The sequence below is a fragment of the Nannospalax galili genome, unplaced genomic scaffold, assembly GCF_000622305.1.
Source record: "Nannospalax galili isolate Female #2095 unplaced genomic scaffold, S.galili_v1.0 scaffold390, whole genome shotgun sequence".
Lineage (NCBI taxonomy): Eukaryota > Metazoa > Chordata > Mammalia > Rodentia > Spalacidae > Nannospalax > Nannospalax galili.
The window spans coordinates 574,333-593,083 of NW_008330777.1; the positions used below are offsets into that span (position 1 = coordinate 574,333).

Here is an 18,751-nt window from a genome sequence, read left to right on the forward strand (position 1 = left end):
CGGTCAAAGAGCCTCACCCAATTTCTGGATCAGCATACCTAGTAGAGGTCACTTTCATACCAGTAAGAGTCATGTGTGTCAGTAGTCCTTTATACCAGATTTCGTGTAGGAAAATCCTGCCTTACTGAGTTATATGACTCCCTCCCCCCATTTTCTTCCCACCCACAAAAGACTCTCTTGTTTATCTTGTTTTAAGAAAATGTTCTTAGTATTGAGAGTGTGTAATACCAGTCTAATAAATCCATTTGTTTTTAATGTACACTGATTTCTTTTTAAGTTTGGCAGCTGCTTTTCTAGTTCTTTGGCAGTTTTCTTCATTACTATATTATGGAATTATTATCATTAAAAATTACTGTTATATGTCATGAATTAAATCTAGACTGTTAGCTGTGTTTTCTAAGTGATGTCAACACACTAGGTGATGATGACTGAGTAAATGTGAGTCAAGTGTCTTCTATTTTCAGACTGGGGCCTTCACTGTGAGACCACTTACACCAAGGATGGATTTTGGACCTATATTACTCAGATTGCCACATGTTCACCTTGGATGTTTTGGATGTTTCTGAACAGTGTATTTCATTTTATGTGGGTAGCTGTGTTACTCATGTGTCAGATGTACCAGGTGTGTACAAGTGCTTTGTTCTTGGTATGTTAACTATGAAACTCTTAAAAACTCTTTTAGAGATAATATATAGCCAGGTGTGGTGGTGCCACCTTTAATCCCAGCATTCAGGAGGCAGAGGCAGAGACAGGTGGATCTCAGTGAGATTGAGGCCAGCTGGGGCTACAGGGAGACCCTGTCTAAAAAACCAAAAAGAGATAATACTGTCTTTTGCTAATCACCCTGGCTTGTTAAGAACCAATTTTATTTTTTATTTGCTTTCCATTTCTGCCTCTTTGTTTTCTCATTCTGCCTTCAGCAAAAACTTTTATTCCTAATCCTGATTCAGATATGTGCAGTTGGACATGTGTGAGCTAGATTGTGATGCCATTAATTTTGTGTTCATTTTAATGATACTATTTTATTATATACAAATGTTAGTATTTATTCAAAAATCTTTAAGGAATACTCTCATCCCCCCCCCCCTTTTGAGACAGTATCACACTAAGTAGACCATACTGACCCTGAATTTGAGATCTCCCTGCCTTAGCTTCCTGACTGCTAGGATTATAGGCTGTGCCACTCATTGGAAAGGCTTTCTGTATACACAGTGTTTGTTATGTGCAGAATATTAAGTAATGTTTTTTCATATTTTTTTGTATTTAATTGGCTACTTTTCTCAGTTTCAATGCTACTGTGTAAATTGGCTTGATCTTCTTATGGAAAAGAAAACCAGATTGCATCATTTTTCATTCCATGCTAGTCTTCTTGAGAATCTTTGTTTTTTAAATGTAAGATATTTAGAAAGAATAACAGGCTACTTTTTCTTTCCTCTTAGATTTCGTGTTTAGGTATTACCACAAATGAAAGAATGAATGCCAGAAGATATAAGCACTTTAAAGTCACAACAACATCTATTGAAAGTCCATTTAAGTATGTACATATTTATAAACTCAATATTTTTCTTTCTTATGTTTCCTTAGTAAGCATTGTCAAGATTATCTGTTGAATATATCAAAGGGAAGTGCTTTCTGTAGGTGTGGCAACAATAGACGAAATTTGACTTTCCAGTATGTAGACTAGTTTTTAAGTGTTAATGAATTTAAGATTTCTTCTTTTTTAAATTTTTTATTATTTTTATTTTATGTGTATGAGTGTATTGCCTGCATGTATGTGAGTGCACCCATGTTGTGCAATGCCACGGAGGTCAGAAGAGGGCGTCGGATTCCCCTGGAACTGGAGTTAAGGACAGTTCGTAGCCACAGTGTGGGTGCTGGGATTTGAACCCAGGTCCTTTGCAAGAGAAGTCAGTGCTCCTAACCGCTGAGCCATCTCTCCAGGCCAAGATTTCTTTTTTAAAATTTTTTATGTGTATGAGTGTATTGCCTGCATTTATGTAAGTGTACCCATGTCATGCAAAGCCTGGGAGGTCAGAAGTGGGCATCGGATTCCTCTGGAACTAGAATTTTGGATGGTTATTAACTGCTATGTGGGTGCTGGGAACCAAACCTGGGTCCTCTGCAAGAGCAGACAGTGCTCTTAACCACTGAGCCATCCTTCCAACCTGAATTTAAGATTTCTGTAGAAGCATTGGCTAGTTCTTCATAACATAGAATTCATCATATTAACTGAGTATAAATATATGCTTTTAAATTTAATGTTTTATTTTATTTTTGGTCTTTTTGAGACAGGGTTTCCCTGTAGCCCCAGGTGGCCTGGAGCTCTCTGTGTAGACCAGGCTGACCTCGAACTCACAGAGATCTGCCTGCCTCTGCCTCCCAAGTGCTGGGGTTAAATGCATGTGCCACCATGCCTGGCCCAAATCTAATATTTTAAAAATCTACCTATAGCCTGATGCTTAAAAGTAGCAATGCCCTAATTACATGAAATACTTAAAAATTGAGTTTTATGTTAGCTATAACTTACCATCAAGCTTTTATATTATTATTAATTATTGCAAACTTCTGGAAGGGTGGCAAACCTTTACATTAAAATAAATTTCCTACAGGTAGAATTTTTTCCAAGAGTCTTGTTGAAGTCTTAGAAGTCTCTGAACTTGGGACTGGAGAGATGGCTTAGCGGTTAAGAGCACTGACTGCTCTTGCAGAGGACCCAGGTTCAATTCCCAGCATCCACATGGTGGCTACGAACCATTCTTAACTCCATCCAGGGGAATCCGATACCCTCTTCTGACCTCCACAGCATTGCATGACACAGGTGCCCTCACTACATACAGGCAGTACACTCGTACACATAAAATAAAAATAAATTAAAAAAAATTTTTTAAAGTCTGTGAACTGATCCTGACATTTCTTTTTATGAATTGTTACTTCCAGGTCCATTGTCGAATTCAATAATGTGTATAATTGCTTTATTTTTTTCAATTTTGGAGATAGTTTGGTTTATTGTCAAAAAACCAGCGATTGAGAAAGTTTTTCTTTGTGTTTTTTAAAATCAAATATTGGAGTGAAGAAGTTGGGTAACTTTAAACTATGCTTGTATAATGTTTTAAGTTAGCAAAAGAGTAAAATAAAATGTTGGCAGAGCTGTGTGAACCATGAAAGAAAGCCTGTCTATTTGTAGTGACAGAGGGGTTCTTTTTTGCCAGCAGTTTCTTTCTTGAGTTTTTACACTTAGAAAAAAATTAAATTGAAGTCATATTAAGTCACCTGTACTAACTGAATTTTCTTTTCTTTTGGGGGGCTGTTTTTAGCCATGGATGTGTAAGAAATATTATAGACTTCTTTGAATTTCGATGCTGTGGCCTCTTTCGTCCTGTTATTGTGGACTGGACCAGGCAGTATACTATAGAATATGACCAAATATCAGGATCTGGGTACCAGCTTGTGTAGCAGCGACTTTATCCTCCGAAACATTGCTGAGTGGTGCCTGAGGATCGTGTCTGTCCCTGTCTCTCTCACTCGAATCCATATCCTTGGAACAAATAGCATGCTATATGTAGGGCTAACAGTGAATTTTACAGTCTTCTTTTTTTCTCTCCCAACACTTTTATTAACAAAAGTAAACATGGACAGAACACACTGCCACTTCTGGGAAGAATAAAAATCATAAAAAGAATTTTCACAGTTCTTAATGTAGGAATTCACAATGTACTCAACTTTTTGGTTTTGTTCTCATAACATTTTTCATGAAAAAAGTGAACTTATTCTGTTAATAGAAATGGTATACTGATGATAAATGCTCACTTATAACTAAGACTATATTTATGTTATATGGCTAAATTTTATTATGCAGTACTAAGAGTATTGCATCTAATTCCAGGAGAATTGTCTTAAATTGATCGATTTAGTATTATGTACATTTTTAGATGTACATGTAAATACTGTGATGAAAATCATGTGGTTTTATTAGAAATCTACTGTACTGTGTCTTCTAAGGCACAAGGAAATAATGTTCACAAAAAGTGTGCTGGCTGTTTTGTTTCTATCAGCTGTTGCTATGCTGGTATATTTTTAGTCCAGTGAAATAATTTCTAGAAACCTTGCTCTGAGGTCTTAAGGTCTGATAATAAAGCACTTGCATGAGTAAGTATACTAAGTCACATTATTTTGTTGAAATTTAATGCCCTACTAAGTGCATGATACACTGCATAGAATGTATACTAGCAGATACTGTCCAGTGAAGCATAAATTAGGATTTAATTTCATGCGCAGAACAGTTCAATTTTTAAAAGAGTTGAGGTGAATTTTCGACAAGCAGCAAAACAAATAAGCTAACACAAAATTCTTAGTAACAGAAATAAACAGATCTGCTTCTTTTTAAATTCTGAACTGAAAAATAAATTGTAGAAAAATAATGAAGTTTAAACTAAAGATGGAGCATGATCTCTGTACATAGCACATGTGAATAAATGAAAAGCTAATGAAATATTCTTTTTTTTAAAAAAAGATGATCTATGAGAAAGTAGAATTTTAATGCCCAGGATTATTTTAATTTTTCCAGCATTGAACATGTTTTGAAGTTTGTAACATTGTCTGAAACTATTTCAGATTTTTTTACTATTGAATGTGCTGCACTGATCAATTTTTGTTGCAGCATTTCCATGCCCTCATGATGAATTCATGTCACTGCTTCCATGAATATTGTTTACAGTGAGACTTGATGTAGTCCTCTTAAATGCTGTAGTAAACTGTGGTTCGAGCAACCTGTGGGAAACCTGTGAGAGGGAATGGGGGGTGGGAGAGGGGAAGGGAGGTCAGGCTGATATCAGATCCTAGACCAGTGTAAAGAATGTGTATCTGTATATAAATAATTTATCAAATAGTTTTCTCTCTGTGTCTCTGTGTAGTAGTGTTTTAAAAGCTGCTCATTTCATTTTGTCCAACCCCCCCCGAAAAGGGAGATATTAATGAGCTTCTAGTGACATTCAATATTGCTGTTAATAGGCATTATTCCTTGCAAGTTCACTGCATGTCCAATGCTTGGTAAAATTAGTATTCCCTATAAAGTGCAGATTACAGGTATTAAGCAATCTAGTGATATACCTGCCCCCTGCCTTAGTAAGAGGAGCAGTGAAGGTGTATATAGTTGATGTTCAGTATTTCCAAGTACTACCATTTTTATATAGTAATTTCTTTGACCATAAGTCAACATATCAAAAGATTACCCTTGTTGTACCTGAGGGTTTTAATATTAGAATTGGCATATGTACTTTATTTTTGAAAAGGGAAGAGATGGGTGTGGGGTGGTAATAGCATTGTACCATTTTGTCATAGAATGTAAAAAATTGGTTAACTGTACAAATGTCTCTGCTAGTTTTGACTAATAATGGGGGGAAATTTTAGGTAATTTTTAAATTCAAAAGTTATTTATAAAATGCTAGAATTTGTTTTAATTTTTGTATTTTGAGTCACTTCACATGAAGACTCAGTTGCAATTTTTATCAGATACATTTTTATCAACAAAGACTATGGTGGTTTTCTCAGAGTTTGAATAAGAATGTTGTTACCATGTTCTTTCTTTGTGGTACAAGATTCTTTTCAGTGCAAAAGAGATGCCTCTCAGTTGAGCAAACAAAAATAAAAAATTAAAAAAAAAAACCTCTAAATGTATAATTACATGGGAAATATTTGCAAGGAGATGCTTTTAGTACTAACCATTTCATAGTACCAGTGAAATTTGTAACGGAATTGTCAGATGGTCAGGAGGCAACTATGCAGCGTCTGTTTCATTATTTTGTAGGTCGTGTGTGGAGCCAATTTAACCCAGCTCTCAAGCTGTGTGTGAAGGTAACTAGTCCATTAGGGAATAGTTCCTATTGTCTCAATTGAAATACTTTTAGGAAACAGGAACTTCATTCTCAGCTCTGAACATGAATTCTTTGGAGTTTTTTCATTGATATTTTTGTTGTTTTTAGGAGTTTATTTGAAATATTAGGCATAAAAGCATCCTACTTAAGCTATGGATATTTTTTATTTTATATTTCTTTATTTATAACTGTGCCAAGTATTATTTTGCTACTTACTGTGTTACTCTGTGGAAAGAAAAACTTGTAAAGTGTTTAATAAATTAGTCCTCACATAAATTAAATCTGTCAAAATTTTGTAAAATATTAATCAGAATAAATATTGACTCTTAAATTTGGTGTGTTTGCTCAGTTCACTTCAAAGAAATTGATTAAACCATAATGGTGTCTGTGATCTGAAGAAATTATACATTTCTCTTGTGAGTTAAGTGGCATAGGATTATAGAGATGCAAAAGTAAGTCAAATTGGTGGTGTTAGTAGTCTGAAAATTCCCAGTTCCCTGTGTATGCATGTATGTGTGATTTTTGTTGTTTGGGGGGCGGGGTGCCTGTTTGTTTCTTTGCTTTTTGAGACAGTCTTCCTGAAGCTTCAGCTAGACCTCACTGTGTAAACCTCCCATCTAATCTCACAGAGATCAACTTGCCTCTGCATCTCGAGTGCTAGGATTAAAGCCATGTGCCACCATCCTCAGCTTTTGTGGGTTTGTTTTTTTTTTGTTTTTTTTTGTTTTTTTTAATAAAAAGACTACATCTTTATGATTTTTAGATTCAGTGGATTTACTAAGAATCCTCAGGGACTGTATGAATCTGACTTTTAAATGTAAGTGTTGAATTAAAGACATTATAGTAAAATATTGGAAAATGGTACCAGAATTTGATCCCAGTTACTTGAGAATGTGGGCATGGCAAAGAAAGTGTCTTTGCAAATTTAAAAAGAAAAATTACCCCAGCACTCGGGAGGCAGAGGCAGGTGGATCTCTGTGAGTTCTTGGTCTACATAGTGAGTTCCAGGCCAGCTGGGGCTACTGGGAGACCCTGTTTCAAAAAGACAAAAAAATGATGAGGAGATTCTTTCCTGTTGTTAATGTGGAAGGGAATCTAATTACCATTAAACTATATTGTATGGGGCGGAGTCGCCTCTAGCCGGTCTGAATTGCAGCTCCATCCTCAAAAAAAAAAAAAAAACCAAAATACAATCTGTATTGTATGAAAATTGACAAAAGTTTAAAAAAAAATTAAGAAATTTGACCATAAGAATGTAATCTTTCATAAACCATATATATTCCTCAAAAAAAGGCCAGTGGTGTTAATCAGGAATATTTTCAGGTTGGACTAATATTCAATTCATAATTGCTCTATGATATTGAATAAAATGGCTCCAGAGCTGTCTAGATCTCAAGTTAAAAAATATCTTGTATTTACAGAATAGAGCAAACTGTGTACTTTCATGCCAGGCACTTTGCTCCTGTTTATTATTTACGTGTCTGTATCCTTACTAGTCCTTGCCACATTAGTAGGCCATACCTGTTGTGCAGATGTTGAGTTCTAGTTTATAAAATGGAAAAGTACATACCAGGACATGACATTTTAGCTCTTGTTAGACAGTAAGGCCTCAAACTCCTGAAGTGTTTCTGAAAATTTAAATGTATTTGTGACTTTTAAAAAATATGTACGCCAGGCGTGGTGGCGCATACCTTTAGTCCCAGCAGAGGAAGGTGTATCTCTGAGTTCAAGGCCAGCCTGGTCTACATAGTTCCAGGCCAGCTAGGACTACAGGGAGATCCTGTCTCAGAAAAGACACGGAAAAAAAAATGTGTGGTTGCAAGTAGAATATCCAGCCTGTTGTCTAAATGACAAACTCAAGGGAACCAGACCTGGCTCTTAGAAAACTTGCCTCTAACTTGGATCTGTATGTTCTGCTGAGGTAGGTTTTACTCAGGTAAGTTTATCTTTGCCATCACACATTACAAAATAGAGGGAGTTTTATTATGGGGGCCTCCACCTGACTTGTTCTCAAGTAGCCAGGATTACAAATATGTGTCACCACTGACTTGGCAGTTTTAATAGATGGCAATATTTTTAGAACTATTCTCACATCAGAAAGGTTCATTCTGGCTGCTGGTGATTGGATCTACAGATGTATAGTTTTATCGGATTTGGAAATTTCCCAGTTATTCAATATTTTTCCTTTCCCTTTCTCAAGACACTTTCGTTGTACATATATCAGGCCACTTGGTCTTGCCTTATATGTAGCTCGTTGCTCTCTGCTGTTTAATCTCTTCCTGTGTTTAGAAAGTTTCTATCACTTTGGGATTTTTTTTCACAGTGTCTAATCTTCCATTAATAGTAATTAGTATTTTTATATCACACTTTATTTCATAGTTTTCACTTATAATATTTGATTTGGAGGTTTTTGTTTCCATTGAATTTTTGAAAATTTCATATGGGATATTTACATGCCCTCCATCTCTGCACCTGTCTTAGAGCCCTCCCACTGGATTTCATTTTGTTTTTCATTTTTTTTAAGGCCTATTGAGTCAAATTTGTGTCCCCAAATGCACTTCAACCATGGAAACTGGTTAACCTACCTAGCATTGCACCCTTAAAGAAACTGACTCTCCCTCTTCCAATAGCTGTTGGTTACCAATAGTTCCCCAGCTTGGGTTGGGGCTTCTTATCCACTTTCCCAGTTATATGGCAGGATTTTGTCTGGCTTGGGCTTAGAAGGATCTTGTATAAGCTGTCATCACCTATGTCAAGCCCTTGCTTTCCAAGGCTCAGGGATCACTGGAAAAGGGGGCAGAAAGACTCAATAAATGACTACAAGGAAACTTTTCCAGATAGCAGTTACCCATATGAATTCACAGCAATTGTGTCAGTATGTACAAGACCTACATAAGCTTAAACTAGATAAATGACCATTGTGGAGTGGGTAGGAGAAGTGGGTAAGCCCCACCCTAGCTGAGGAACTACTGGCAACTGAAGCTACTGGGGAAGGGAGAGTTGGTTTTAAGGGTGTGATGCTGTTGCATGAGGAAGCTTTTCTGGTGAGAGTTGAGAGATGCATTAATCTATGGGTGTATAAGAGTTGGTTTAATCCTTTGTTTATTTAGCAGAATAATAGTAGTAGGCTCTCCCCTGTGGCCTGTGACCTGCCTAGCCTTAAGTTTCTAGGCCTTGTATCAGGTATGGACTCCATTTTGTGAATTTAATGGTTACTCCCATAACGTTCATGCCACTATTGTACCAGTGGGCACGTCTTGCTAGGCCAGTTTTGTAACTAGCAGGATTCACGGATTTCCATAGCTTGCATAGCACTTTCCAGCACTATGAAAGCTAGCCAGTGGAATTTGCTGAATGTCTGCAAGGTGGGTTTGTGGGGTGCTCTGTGTAATCTATAGTTTTCTCTGCATAGCTCTCTAGTCCTATAAATTCCAGCAGCTGTGGTTTCCATGGACTCTAGGCTGTGTCCTTAATTCAGAATGGCTTCCATCTCTATCTGTGGTCTGTGCAACAAAGCACCAAGCTTTGGTAATTGGTAAGATTTGTCCCCTTTCCCCCATAACTATCCTTTGTTACTCGAAGTCTGAATTAAAGTCTAAAAGATTGAATGGAAAACATTGACAGATACAACAGTTAAAAAATCGAAGTTCTGGCCTGGATAGTTGGCTCAGTGGTTAAGAACACTGGCTGCTCTTGCAGAGGACCCCGGTTTGATTCCCTGTACCCACATGGTTAACAACTGTAACTCCAGTTCAGGGGTATCAGACTCCCTCTTCTGACCTCCACAGGCACAGTACAGGCAATACACTTACACGTACAAAAATTTTTTTTTAAGTTCTTTAGCCAGGCATGGTGGTGCATGCCTTTAATCCCAGCACTCAGGAGGCAGAGACAGGCCGATCTCTTGTCTGTTCAAGGTTAGCCTGGTCTATATAGCAAGTTCCAGGCCAGCTGGGCTACAGGGAGACCCTGTCTCAAAAAGAAAAAAAAAAAAAGTTCTTTGGAGTCCTTAATGAGAATGTGATGGGGTTCTGAGAGCAGTTTCAGATCTTCAGGTCCAGTCCACCGTTTCCCTAGAATGTTAGTGCTTTCTTCCATGGAGAACTACTTTAGTATTCAGCTCTCCAGATCTTCAGTATGCTAGTGTGCACCGTTCATCTACAGGTATGGAATTATCTGTAACACTCCCTTGTGAGAGTATTGTGAACATGTCCTAAGCCATCACATAGGATTGAAAGTTGTTCCTTAAGTATTCTACTTTTTATTGCCAATTAACTATTTTCTAGTATGCTTAAACTAAAGGGCCCCCTCTCACAGGAAAATGGGTATGCTTTATAAAATGCCTAAAGTTGTGTGGGGCTGTGATAAAAGCATTGTTTTACCCAGTAGTCAGTTCAGTCACCTTTTTTATTTTACTATAAACAGTAAGTACCTCTTTAGCTTTTCAGAATTAGCAGTATAGTACAAGAAAATGGGATTTAGAAAAGATGAAGATATATTCACAGATGAGGCTGGTTCAAATTTACTGATATGCATTACCAACTGTGTGTGTGGGGGGGGATAAGGTGACTCATAACTAAAATCTGTTAGGATAGGATAGTGAAATATTTAAGGCCCCTTTTCTACCTGACAAGCTGAGTATTTCAACAGTGACAAAAACACCTGTTTTTAGTTAAGTCTGTACCTCTCCATTAGACTGAAGTGTGGAAGTTACATTTAAGCCTCAGATTAAATTACTTATAATGACTCAAAGTAATTTAAAACCTGTAACAAAAAGCCGGGTGTGGTGGCGCATGCCTTTAATCCCAGCATTAGGAGCAGAGGCAGGCGGATATCTGTGAGTTCAAGGCCAGCCTGTTGTACACATAGAGTTCCAGGCCAGCTGGGGTACAGGGAAGACCCTGTTTCAAAAAGACCTGCACACCTTGAATCCCAGCACTTGGGAGGCAGAGGCAGGCAGATCTCTGTTGAGTTCTGATCTCTGTTGGTCTACATAGTGAGCTCCAGGACAGCTGGAGCTACAGGGAGACCCTGTCTCAAAAAGACCACCAGACTGTTAATGGGGCAAGAAGGAAAGCAGTGCTGGACTGTCGACTGCCAACTCTGAGGATCTGAAATGCTGATGGTCATTACTTGGCAACCATCAGTTGAGGCATTCTTGCCAATTTCAAAGACCTTCTGATAAACCACTACATCCAAATAGTGCTGCCTATATGTGCATGGGTCTGCGGCCATCCACTGGAGCTTGAGAAACACTAATGGTCACACCTTTAAAAAGAATGATTCTCCCTCCCCCAGCAGCTGTCACCTGCCAATAGTTCCTCAGTGAAGTAAAAAAGCTGGAGAGTACAAAAAAATACTGCCCCCCCCCCGAAAACCACACAAGGTTGGGAGGGGATGTGTATGAAATTACCAAAAATAAGGAAAAAAATTTTCATCTTTTTTCAATACCTGCAGTGCAAATGTTAGCCTGTTATATCCGCTGGGTAATAGGGTTGAGTCTTTAACAAATGAAGCAGAAGGACCCAAATTTTCCACTAACTAAAATCACTGCGGCTCCTCTGAAAGGTTAAGAGACCACAAACACCGAAATGAAGCAGAAATTTTATTTAAAATGTAAAAGGCATGCTCTTCAAAATGCTAGTAAATAAAGTGAGAGATTGCAGTGCTGTCTTCCTACAAGTTAGTCTTATGCACACATAGGGTGTAATACACAGTACTTCTTGGTAGAGTTTCACAGTGCTTTAGTGTTGGAAGGTCATCTATATTTTGATTATGAACAGATTCTAAGTGTGTGATGTTTAGTTCTGGGTTCACACCTTTACTGAGCATGCACGAGGGCTCCTGCTCCTTGACCATAGCCAAATCCCTTAGGCCCAAAATTCTTTGCATAGCATCCTAAGAAAGAAAAGGGAGAGTTAGTAAAGGTTCATTAATTTTTCTACCACTGTTTAAGGCAAACTCCCATAAATACCATTGACTTTGTCCGAGTTCAATTTTTTTAAGGTACAAAATGTGCTGTTACAAATATCCCCACTTGGAGCCAGGCATGGTGGTGCATGCCTTTAATCCCAGCACTCAGGAGGCAGAGGCAGACGGATCTCTGTGAGTTCAAGCCCAGCCTGGTCTACATAGTGAGTTCCAGGACAGCTGGGGCTACAGGGAGACCCTGTCTCAAAAAGACAAAAAAAAAACCCCAAAAAACAAATATCCTCACTTGAAAGCAAAGTTAGAAGCAAGAAAGCCAGCCAAGTCATGCATTGTCTATTACCTTCACATACTGCTATGCTTAAAGCAGTTAGAAGACTGTGATAGGCAGTTCTGGGGGTGGAACTCTGCCTCATAAATGCTAGACAGAGTGCCTTACCATTTCACCACAATCCCAACTGTGTAGGAGAGTTAAATAGGAACTTCAGAATGTAATCTAACCTGTCAAACACACTGTGGGCTTCACTTTCTAATAATGCTATGCCTTTTTGATTCCAAAGTATTTTTAGATCAGTGATACTTCATTAAATAATAGGTCATGTGGGATACTAATGGATAGCACAAACAAATTTTACCTTTACAATAGATTTCACCTTCTTTCTCAGTCAGAGTTGTTGATTCAAGACTCTTCCCGCACTTGGCACATCGGAAGCAGTTTTTGTGCCAGGGCTGGAAGAGACAGATGTGTTAGCACATTTAAGAGCCTTATTTCCTATGTTATGATTTAGTCGTAGCAAGAAGTGGCGGGGGAAGATCAGCCCACTGCAAGCTCCTGACTGCTGTGGTTTGGCTCAGCTAGAAGGTTGGAACTGGCCACCCACAAAGGGCTGTCTTTGAACTTCAGAACTTCATTCACAGGCCTGTACCTGAGAAAGACGTTTCCCTAAGAGCAGACTGGCCTGGCAACAAACCCAGCCTGCTCCTTGGAAGTCACTTCATTCCTGGCTGAGAATTTAGTAGCTCAAAGGGGTTAAGTGGTAACTTTTCAAGTCCACTTATCTAATGATCACTGGTATCCTGACCCTTATTAGACGGAATAAGCTACAGACAGAAGGATTTCTACAGTTTGGCCTTTTAGGAAACATTCCTTAGGAAAATAAGTTCTTTACCGCTTCCATAAATTAATGATTCTGACAAATTCATTTGAAGTTTAATTTCAAACCAGAACACATGGCCTGAGTGGGATGCGCAGGGCTGGGCAGAAGTAGAGGGGAGATGAGTTTACGGTTATTAATGAAACAGCACCTTACCTTCCCAGCTCCAATGATCTTCTCAGCAGCATATACAGAATCCCCACATCTGGAACACTTCTCAGCACCTCCATATTTCTGGGCAAATTTGGAAGTATTTGGGTTGGTTGTAGGTCTGTGAGGTTGAGCACTTGGGGAAAGGAAAGAAAAAAAAAAAAATTCCCAAAAGGTCCTTATAAGCCAAAGGAGAAACTGCAACTCAGAGACTTAAACTGCTCTCCTATGGCAGGGTCAGAAGTCCTTGCAGGCTGCCATAACAGAAGAATGAAGCAATTTATCTCAGCTGCTCACAACTGGAGTTACTTAATCTGTGTATGGATTCATTAATGCTACAAAAAGATGGCCAAGCCCCAAACTTAAATATCTGTTCTCTGAGTATAAACAATTTATCTAATCCCTAGCACTGCCCTCTGACTAAGCAGTTATTTCTTCTCCAGTCATATCATTAACACAACCAGAATCAGCTAGCTCCCTACTTCACAGCAAAGTACAAAATCAGTGTTGCACAATTCTAGAGTTAAAATCTGCAAACATCAGCTGAATTACGTTATCCATACCTAGGAAAGCTAGGCATGTTTTACAGATTATTTTCTCAATATATCGTTATAGGCAAAGCTTGAGTCAACTATTTTCTTCGTGAAAAATATTTAAGGAAATTTGCTTGTTACTTGGTTCTGTTTTGCTTTACATTTTCTTGAGGTAGACATATTTTTGTCACTACTGATAGGTTACCACAGTAAATCATGTTCAGCAGGATTCTTCCCCTCCCATCCCAATTCATAAGTAGGTACATAGGATGTACAAAACATCTTCTGAGCTTGAAGGGCATTTAGAACAGCAGGTCAGCTATGGTACTGCTGTGTGAAGTAGCAGCTAAGGACCGTTACCTACTGGAAAATGTTTTACAAGTTACATTACATACATATCTAAATTCAAATAACTTAGAAATACTACCTTTTCATAAAATTCATATTCATTCACTAGGTTTTAGAGTCATTTAGGAGTGTTCTATACCGCCACACAAATACCTCCACACAAATTAATACATTATCAGTCTTTGAGTCATGTGGCCAATTCAAAGTATGAATTCAGTGTTTTCTCCAGTTCTTAATATAGGTAAAAATTAAAAATATTTCCAAAACCTACTAATAAAATAAAATTTTTAAATAAGCTTATATGTATGAGTCTTATGCCCACATGTGCGTAAGTGCACCCCTGTTGTGCAGTGCCCTAGAAGGACAGAAGAGGGCGTCAGATTCCTTGGAACTGAAATTATGGATGGCTGTTCGCTGCCAAGTAGGTCCTAGGATTCAAACCCAGGTCCTCTGCAAGAAAAGTCATTGCTCTTAACTGCTGCACCATCTCTCTAGCCTCTGATATGCTTATTTTTAAAAGTGATCTTTGAAAGTTTGTTAAAAATGATATCCAACACTTGCAGTTTAGAGTCCCAAGAAAAATTTCTAAATATGCCAAAGAACTTTGCACAGAGTATCTCCCATCCAGCCTTTTAACAACATCTCCTACCTCGTATTACAGATGAAAAAAATAGAGGCTCCGAGTTAAATAACTTGCTAATAGGCTAGAAAACACGTACGTTGTGAGGCTGAACTGGTCTGCCTCAATGAAAATGTCCTTCCACTCAGTGCCACCTCTCAAGTGGACCCTTGTGGAACTCTAGTCTACTTTAGAAGGCATGTCATGGGTGTTCAGTCAGTAAGGCTTCCTTGAAAAGGATGTCACTTTACCTGTATCCTAAAGAAAGAACAGAATATGGCCAACTAAGTAGCACCAGGCAGGGTTACAGATGAACTCAGGACCTGCACATGGGGCTTGTAAACTACTAGAGAATGTGAAGAATTGGGAGTGAAGAGCAGGCTTCATTGGTCTTTGGGACTTTGAAATTATGGCTATAATCACTAACTTTTGGGGCCTGGATGAATTTAGTTTTCACTGAAGAGAGGGTATACATACATTTTTTTAAAAAATATTTGAAATAAAATCTTTGGAAATAAGAATGCACTTAACAAGCTGGAAAAAAGAGAACAGAAAAAGTACATGTTTAAAAAGCTGTTTTCTGGGCATAGAGCAGTGAGGGACCTGGACCTCCTATAGCTGCTGCACAGTAAGCCACCATTGCAGATGCTGAGTGTGGAAAGCAAGTTACCCAAGAAAAGTGAGCCCAGTGCCGCACACACTACAGCAGTGACAGCCCAGAATCTGAACCAGACAGACTCTGGTTTAAATCTTGGTGCTGTGTGGCCTGACCCTCAGTATTTTCATCTGTATGACAGGCACAGAATAGCTAACCCCAGTTACTGTGAGGACCATACACTCTGTCTGTCAAAGTCAAAGCTAGATGGTAGGCACTGAATACATGAGTATTCAGCCAAGCTGCTTCGTATTACAGGCTTTGGAGGGAGACTAGGCTAAGTTCCAGGATTTATATCATAGACAAAGTAGGTCATTCTCACTATCTTAATTTCCTTTTGAGTAAAACAGAAAGGCCCACCCTATAACAGGATTGTTGGGATTACATAAGTTAACATACACCAGTATTATGTGGTATCTAGAATGAATTCATGGTCTTGTCCAAGAAGAGTCCTTTTCATTCAGAACTATTACATCAGTTTTGACCTCTACAGGATAAAGTTCAAATGACAATGGGGAGGAATGTGAGTTCAAGGTCAGGCAGTGCTGCATACTCAGTCCCTGGGCAACACAGGGAGACCTTCTTTTCAAAGACAGAGGAAGAGAAGAAGGGAGGAAAGAAATAGGAAGAATGATTTTTTTTTAGTGTGACTATGAAGTACTAAGCTATAACAGATTTAGCACTCTGATTCCCTGGTACTGGAGACCTTGATGTTTCACATTTGTCTCACAAATCATCAGAAACAGGAAACAGTTTCAATTTTTTAAGTTAAAGGACAGTAATTGTAATTTCTTTATGAGGAAAGAGTCTTAAGTAGAAAGAGTAAGGAATTTCCATGGACTGCTTAACTGCATATGAGAAATGCCTCATGATTCAGGCCCATTTCTTTATCACTTAAATTCACGATATCTGATCTCCAAAGTGCCATAGACTGTAGGCATCATTGTCAGTTGCTTTTAAGACCTTGTCTCCTCGATACCACCTAGAATGCTATAAAACTAGGCCATGGGAGTTCCATGGGGCTGGAGAGATGACTCGGAAGTTAAGAACACTGGTTGTTCTTGCAGAAGATCCTGGTTCAAATACCAGCACCCACATGGCAGCTAACAACTGTCCGTAACTCCAGTTCCAGGGGATCCAACAGCCTCTTCTGCCCTCCGAGGGTATTGCATGACATGGGTGCACTTACCTACATGCAGGCAATATACTCATACACATAAAATTAAAAAAAAAACTAGGCCTGGGAGTTCCTGAAATAAGACCTTGGTTAAATTAGAAACTGTAACTATTTAAGTTCGAGAACAGATAGTAGAGAGCACCTTAGGAATTCTGAGTTACATTTAGTTTCAGTTAAACATGTAGAAACGCCTAAGTTCCTGTCTACTGAGCAACAGTAACCATTCTACATACTTCCAAGAAGCGGACAAGCATTCTCCCCTCTCACCTCTCTGGCTTGATGCCCAGCCTCTCACCACGGTCCATGTTGAGCGTGCCAGCACCCTGTCCATAACCGTAACCTTTTGGTCCATACTTTTTCCCGTAGCAGGACTTGCAATAGATCTCTTCATCATGAATTGCCACTGTTGTGCTGTCTAAATTTTTCCTGCAAACCACTGTGGGGAAGGGAAAGAAAGGGATGAGATATTTTAAACATTGTTTCATATGCTTCTCCTTAGAACACTGAGCTCTCCAAATGACAAAGGCTGTTTGCTTCCCATGGTTTATCCTGTGGTTTCCCATAAGCTATGAGCCAGCATCAGATGGTCTGCTACATCTAAGGACTCACTTGCCTTCCCCCATGGTATGAAAGTTTAGCAAGAATGTCAAAATTTAAACATCAGAAATTCAAACTTTTCTACATGATCTGCCTCCTGGTAGAAAGGGGAAGTTTTAGAGTTGACTATACATGCAAGGAAGACTAAATACCCTTTAACACTCATTCTTTCAACCTTGCAATGTCACACCAAGTACTGCTACATCCCACCCTGACAAGGAACAGAAGGGTCTTAAGTGCTCTGCAGTAGTTGCCTCTGCAGCCCCCCCACCACCACCACCCCACCACACATACACAAAGTTAAATCCAGAATTCTAGTTCTCTATAGAATGGAAAAAACATCATTCTTTCATTTCCCCACTAGCTTCTCCAACAGTGATAAGTGGGCCTGAAACTCATCAAATGGTTTAAAGCTACATTTGTTTTCCCTCTGTCTCAAAGGAGAATACAGTCTTTCTTGATGGATTTCTTACCACAAGACATTTCCATATACCCCACTTCAAAAATGTCATCATGCTTTATCTAGACATTATTTCACTTTCTAAAACTTCAATTAAGCTGGAGGAAAAAATACATTGTGAGGGAACTCACTGGTGGCACAACCAGGCAGTTGGAAATGAAAGATCAGTGGAGTAGAGAAAGGAATTTTACCCCCTTAAATGAGGGCAGGAAGGAGGACAAAAGAACTGCTGGCTGGCTGGTTGGAACTTCAGTTATGTGGCTTCTAATATCTCAGGCTAAAGTGTTCTCTAGCCGAATCCCAGCATCTACCGTGGGACCTAACTTCCAGCTCAAATGCTGAAGTACATTTGCTTAGAAAGATACTAACCTACACTACTTACAAATACTCAGCACACAGCATAATACGTAGAAAATCTGCTAAAAACATGTATGTTAGGTCTGGGGCTATAGCCCATTGATAAAGTGCTTGCCTAGCATGTACAAGACCCTGGGTTCAAGCCCTAGCCATGCAAACAACAAAAACGACATGCTTGCTAACCGTGGGAAGTTCAAATGATTTACTGTATTATCATCCCTCTTTCTCCACTAATCAACCAGGGTCTGCAGCAAATTCTCAACCCTGGGTTCAAGCCCTAGCCATGCAAACAACAAAAACCACATGCTTGCTAACCGTGGGAAGTTCAAATGATTTACTGTATTATCATCCCTCTTTCTCCACTAATCAACCAGGGTCTGCAGCAAATTCTCACACATCTGCAAATGAACACGAACTACTTCCTTAAAAGGTTTTAGTCAGACTATACTCAGGCCTCTTGGGGTATACTCAGGCCTCTTGGGGTAAGTCTATAGCGCAGCTCTCCGCGCCGGGACTCCCTAAGCCACATTCACCCTTCCATCCCCCCGCCCCCCCGGCTGTTCTATACTCCTAGTTTGGGCCCTGCACCAATCCTAAATCTTGGGGCCCGAGACACCTGGGGAACCAATACTGCTTCCTGACCCTTCTCACCCAGACCAACTCAGTGCCTTTCTTGGGCCCCAGGAGCACCGCTTTTGGTCCTGGCCCCGCCCTCACCTCCCTCTACTTCCCTGGTCCTGCAACACCCGCCTGCCTCTTTCTGGGGCTGACAGCCTCTTTCTGGGGTTCCGAGGCTTACCTTTACTCTCCCTGATCCTTTGCATCCAGTACAACCCAGCTACTCAATCCACTCCCTGGGAAATCTTGGGGCTTCTTCCCTCCCCATCTGCCTTTGCATCCCTG

The 18,751-nt window shown here is 39.3% G+C and overlaps 2 protein-coding genes across 10 annotated transcripts in view; one reads left to right on the forward strand and one right to left on the reverse strand.

Moving 5' to 3' along the window:
• Zdhhc17 (zinc finger DHHC-type containing 17) overlaps positions 1-6,210 on the forward strand; it is a 69,733-nt gene extending 63,523 nt beyond the window's left edge. For 2 of the 4 annotated variants that reach the window (XM_029555528.1, XM_029555524.1), the window contains 3 exons: positions 465-622; positions 1,440-1,534; positions 3,315-6,207. In XM_029555528.1, the coding sequence (XP_029411388.1) occupies positions 465-622; positions 1,440-1,534; positions 3,315-3,453 (392 nt within the window). In that variant the 3' untranslated portion in view covers positions 3,454-6,207. Of the gene's footprint in view, positions 1-464; positions 623-1,439; positions 1,535-2,609; positions 2,730-3,314 lie in introns of those variants that run through there. The other 2 variants (XM_008851964.3, XM_029555521.1) reach the window with 2 other exon arrangements.
• Positions 6,211-11,462: 5,252 nt separating this feature from the next.
• The window catches only part of Csrp2 (cysteine and glycine rich protein 2), a 29,549-nt gene continuing 22,260 nt past the window's right edge, over positions 11,463-18,751 (reverse strand). For all 6 annotated transcript variants that reach the window (XM_008851999.3, XM_029555543.1, XM_008851991.3 and 3 more), the window contains exons 3-6: positions 16,702-16,870; positions 13,109-13,238; positions 12,434-12,527; positions 11,463-11,768 (exon numbers count right to left, since the gene is read on the reverse strand). In XM_008851999.3, coding sequence (XP_008850221.1) covers positions 11,692-11,768; positions 12,434-12,527; positions 13,109-13,238; positions 16,702-16,870 — 470 coding nt within the window. In that variant the 3' untranslated portion in view covers positions 11,463-11,691. The remainder of the gene's footprint in view (positions 11,769-12,433; positions 12,528-13,108; positions 13,239-16,701; positions 16,871-18,751) is intronic.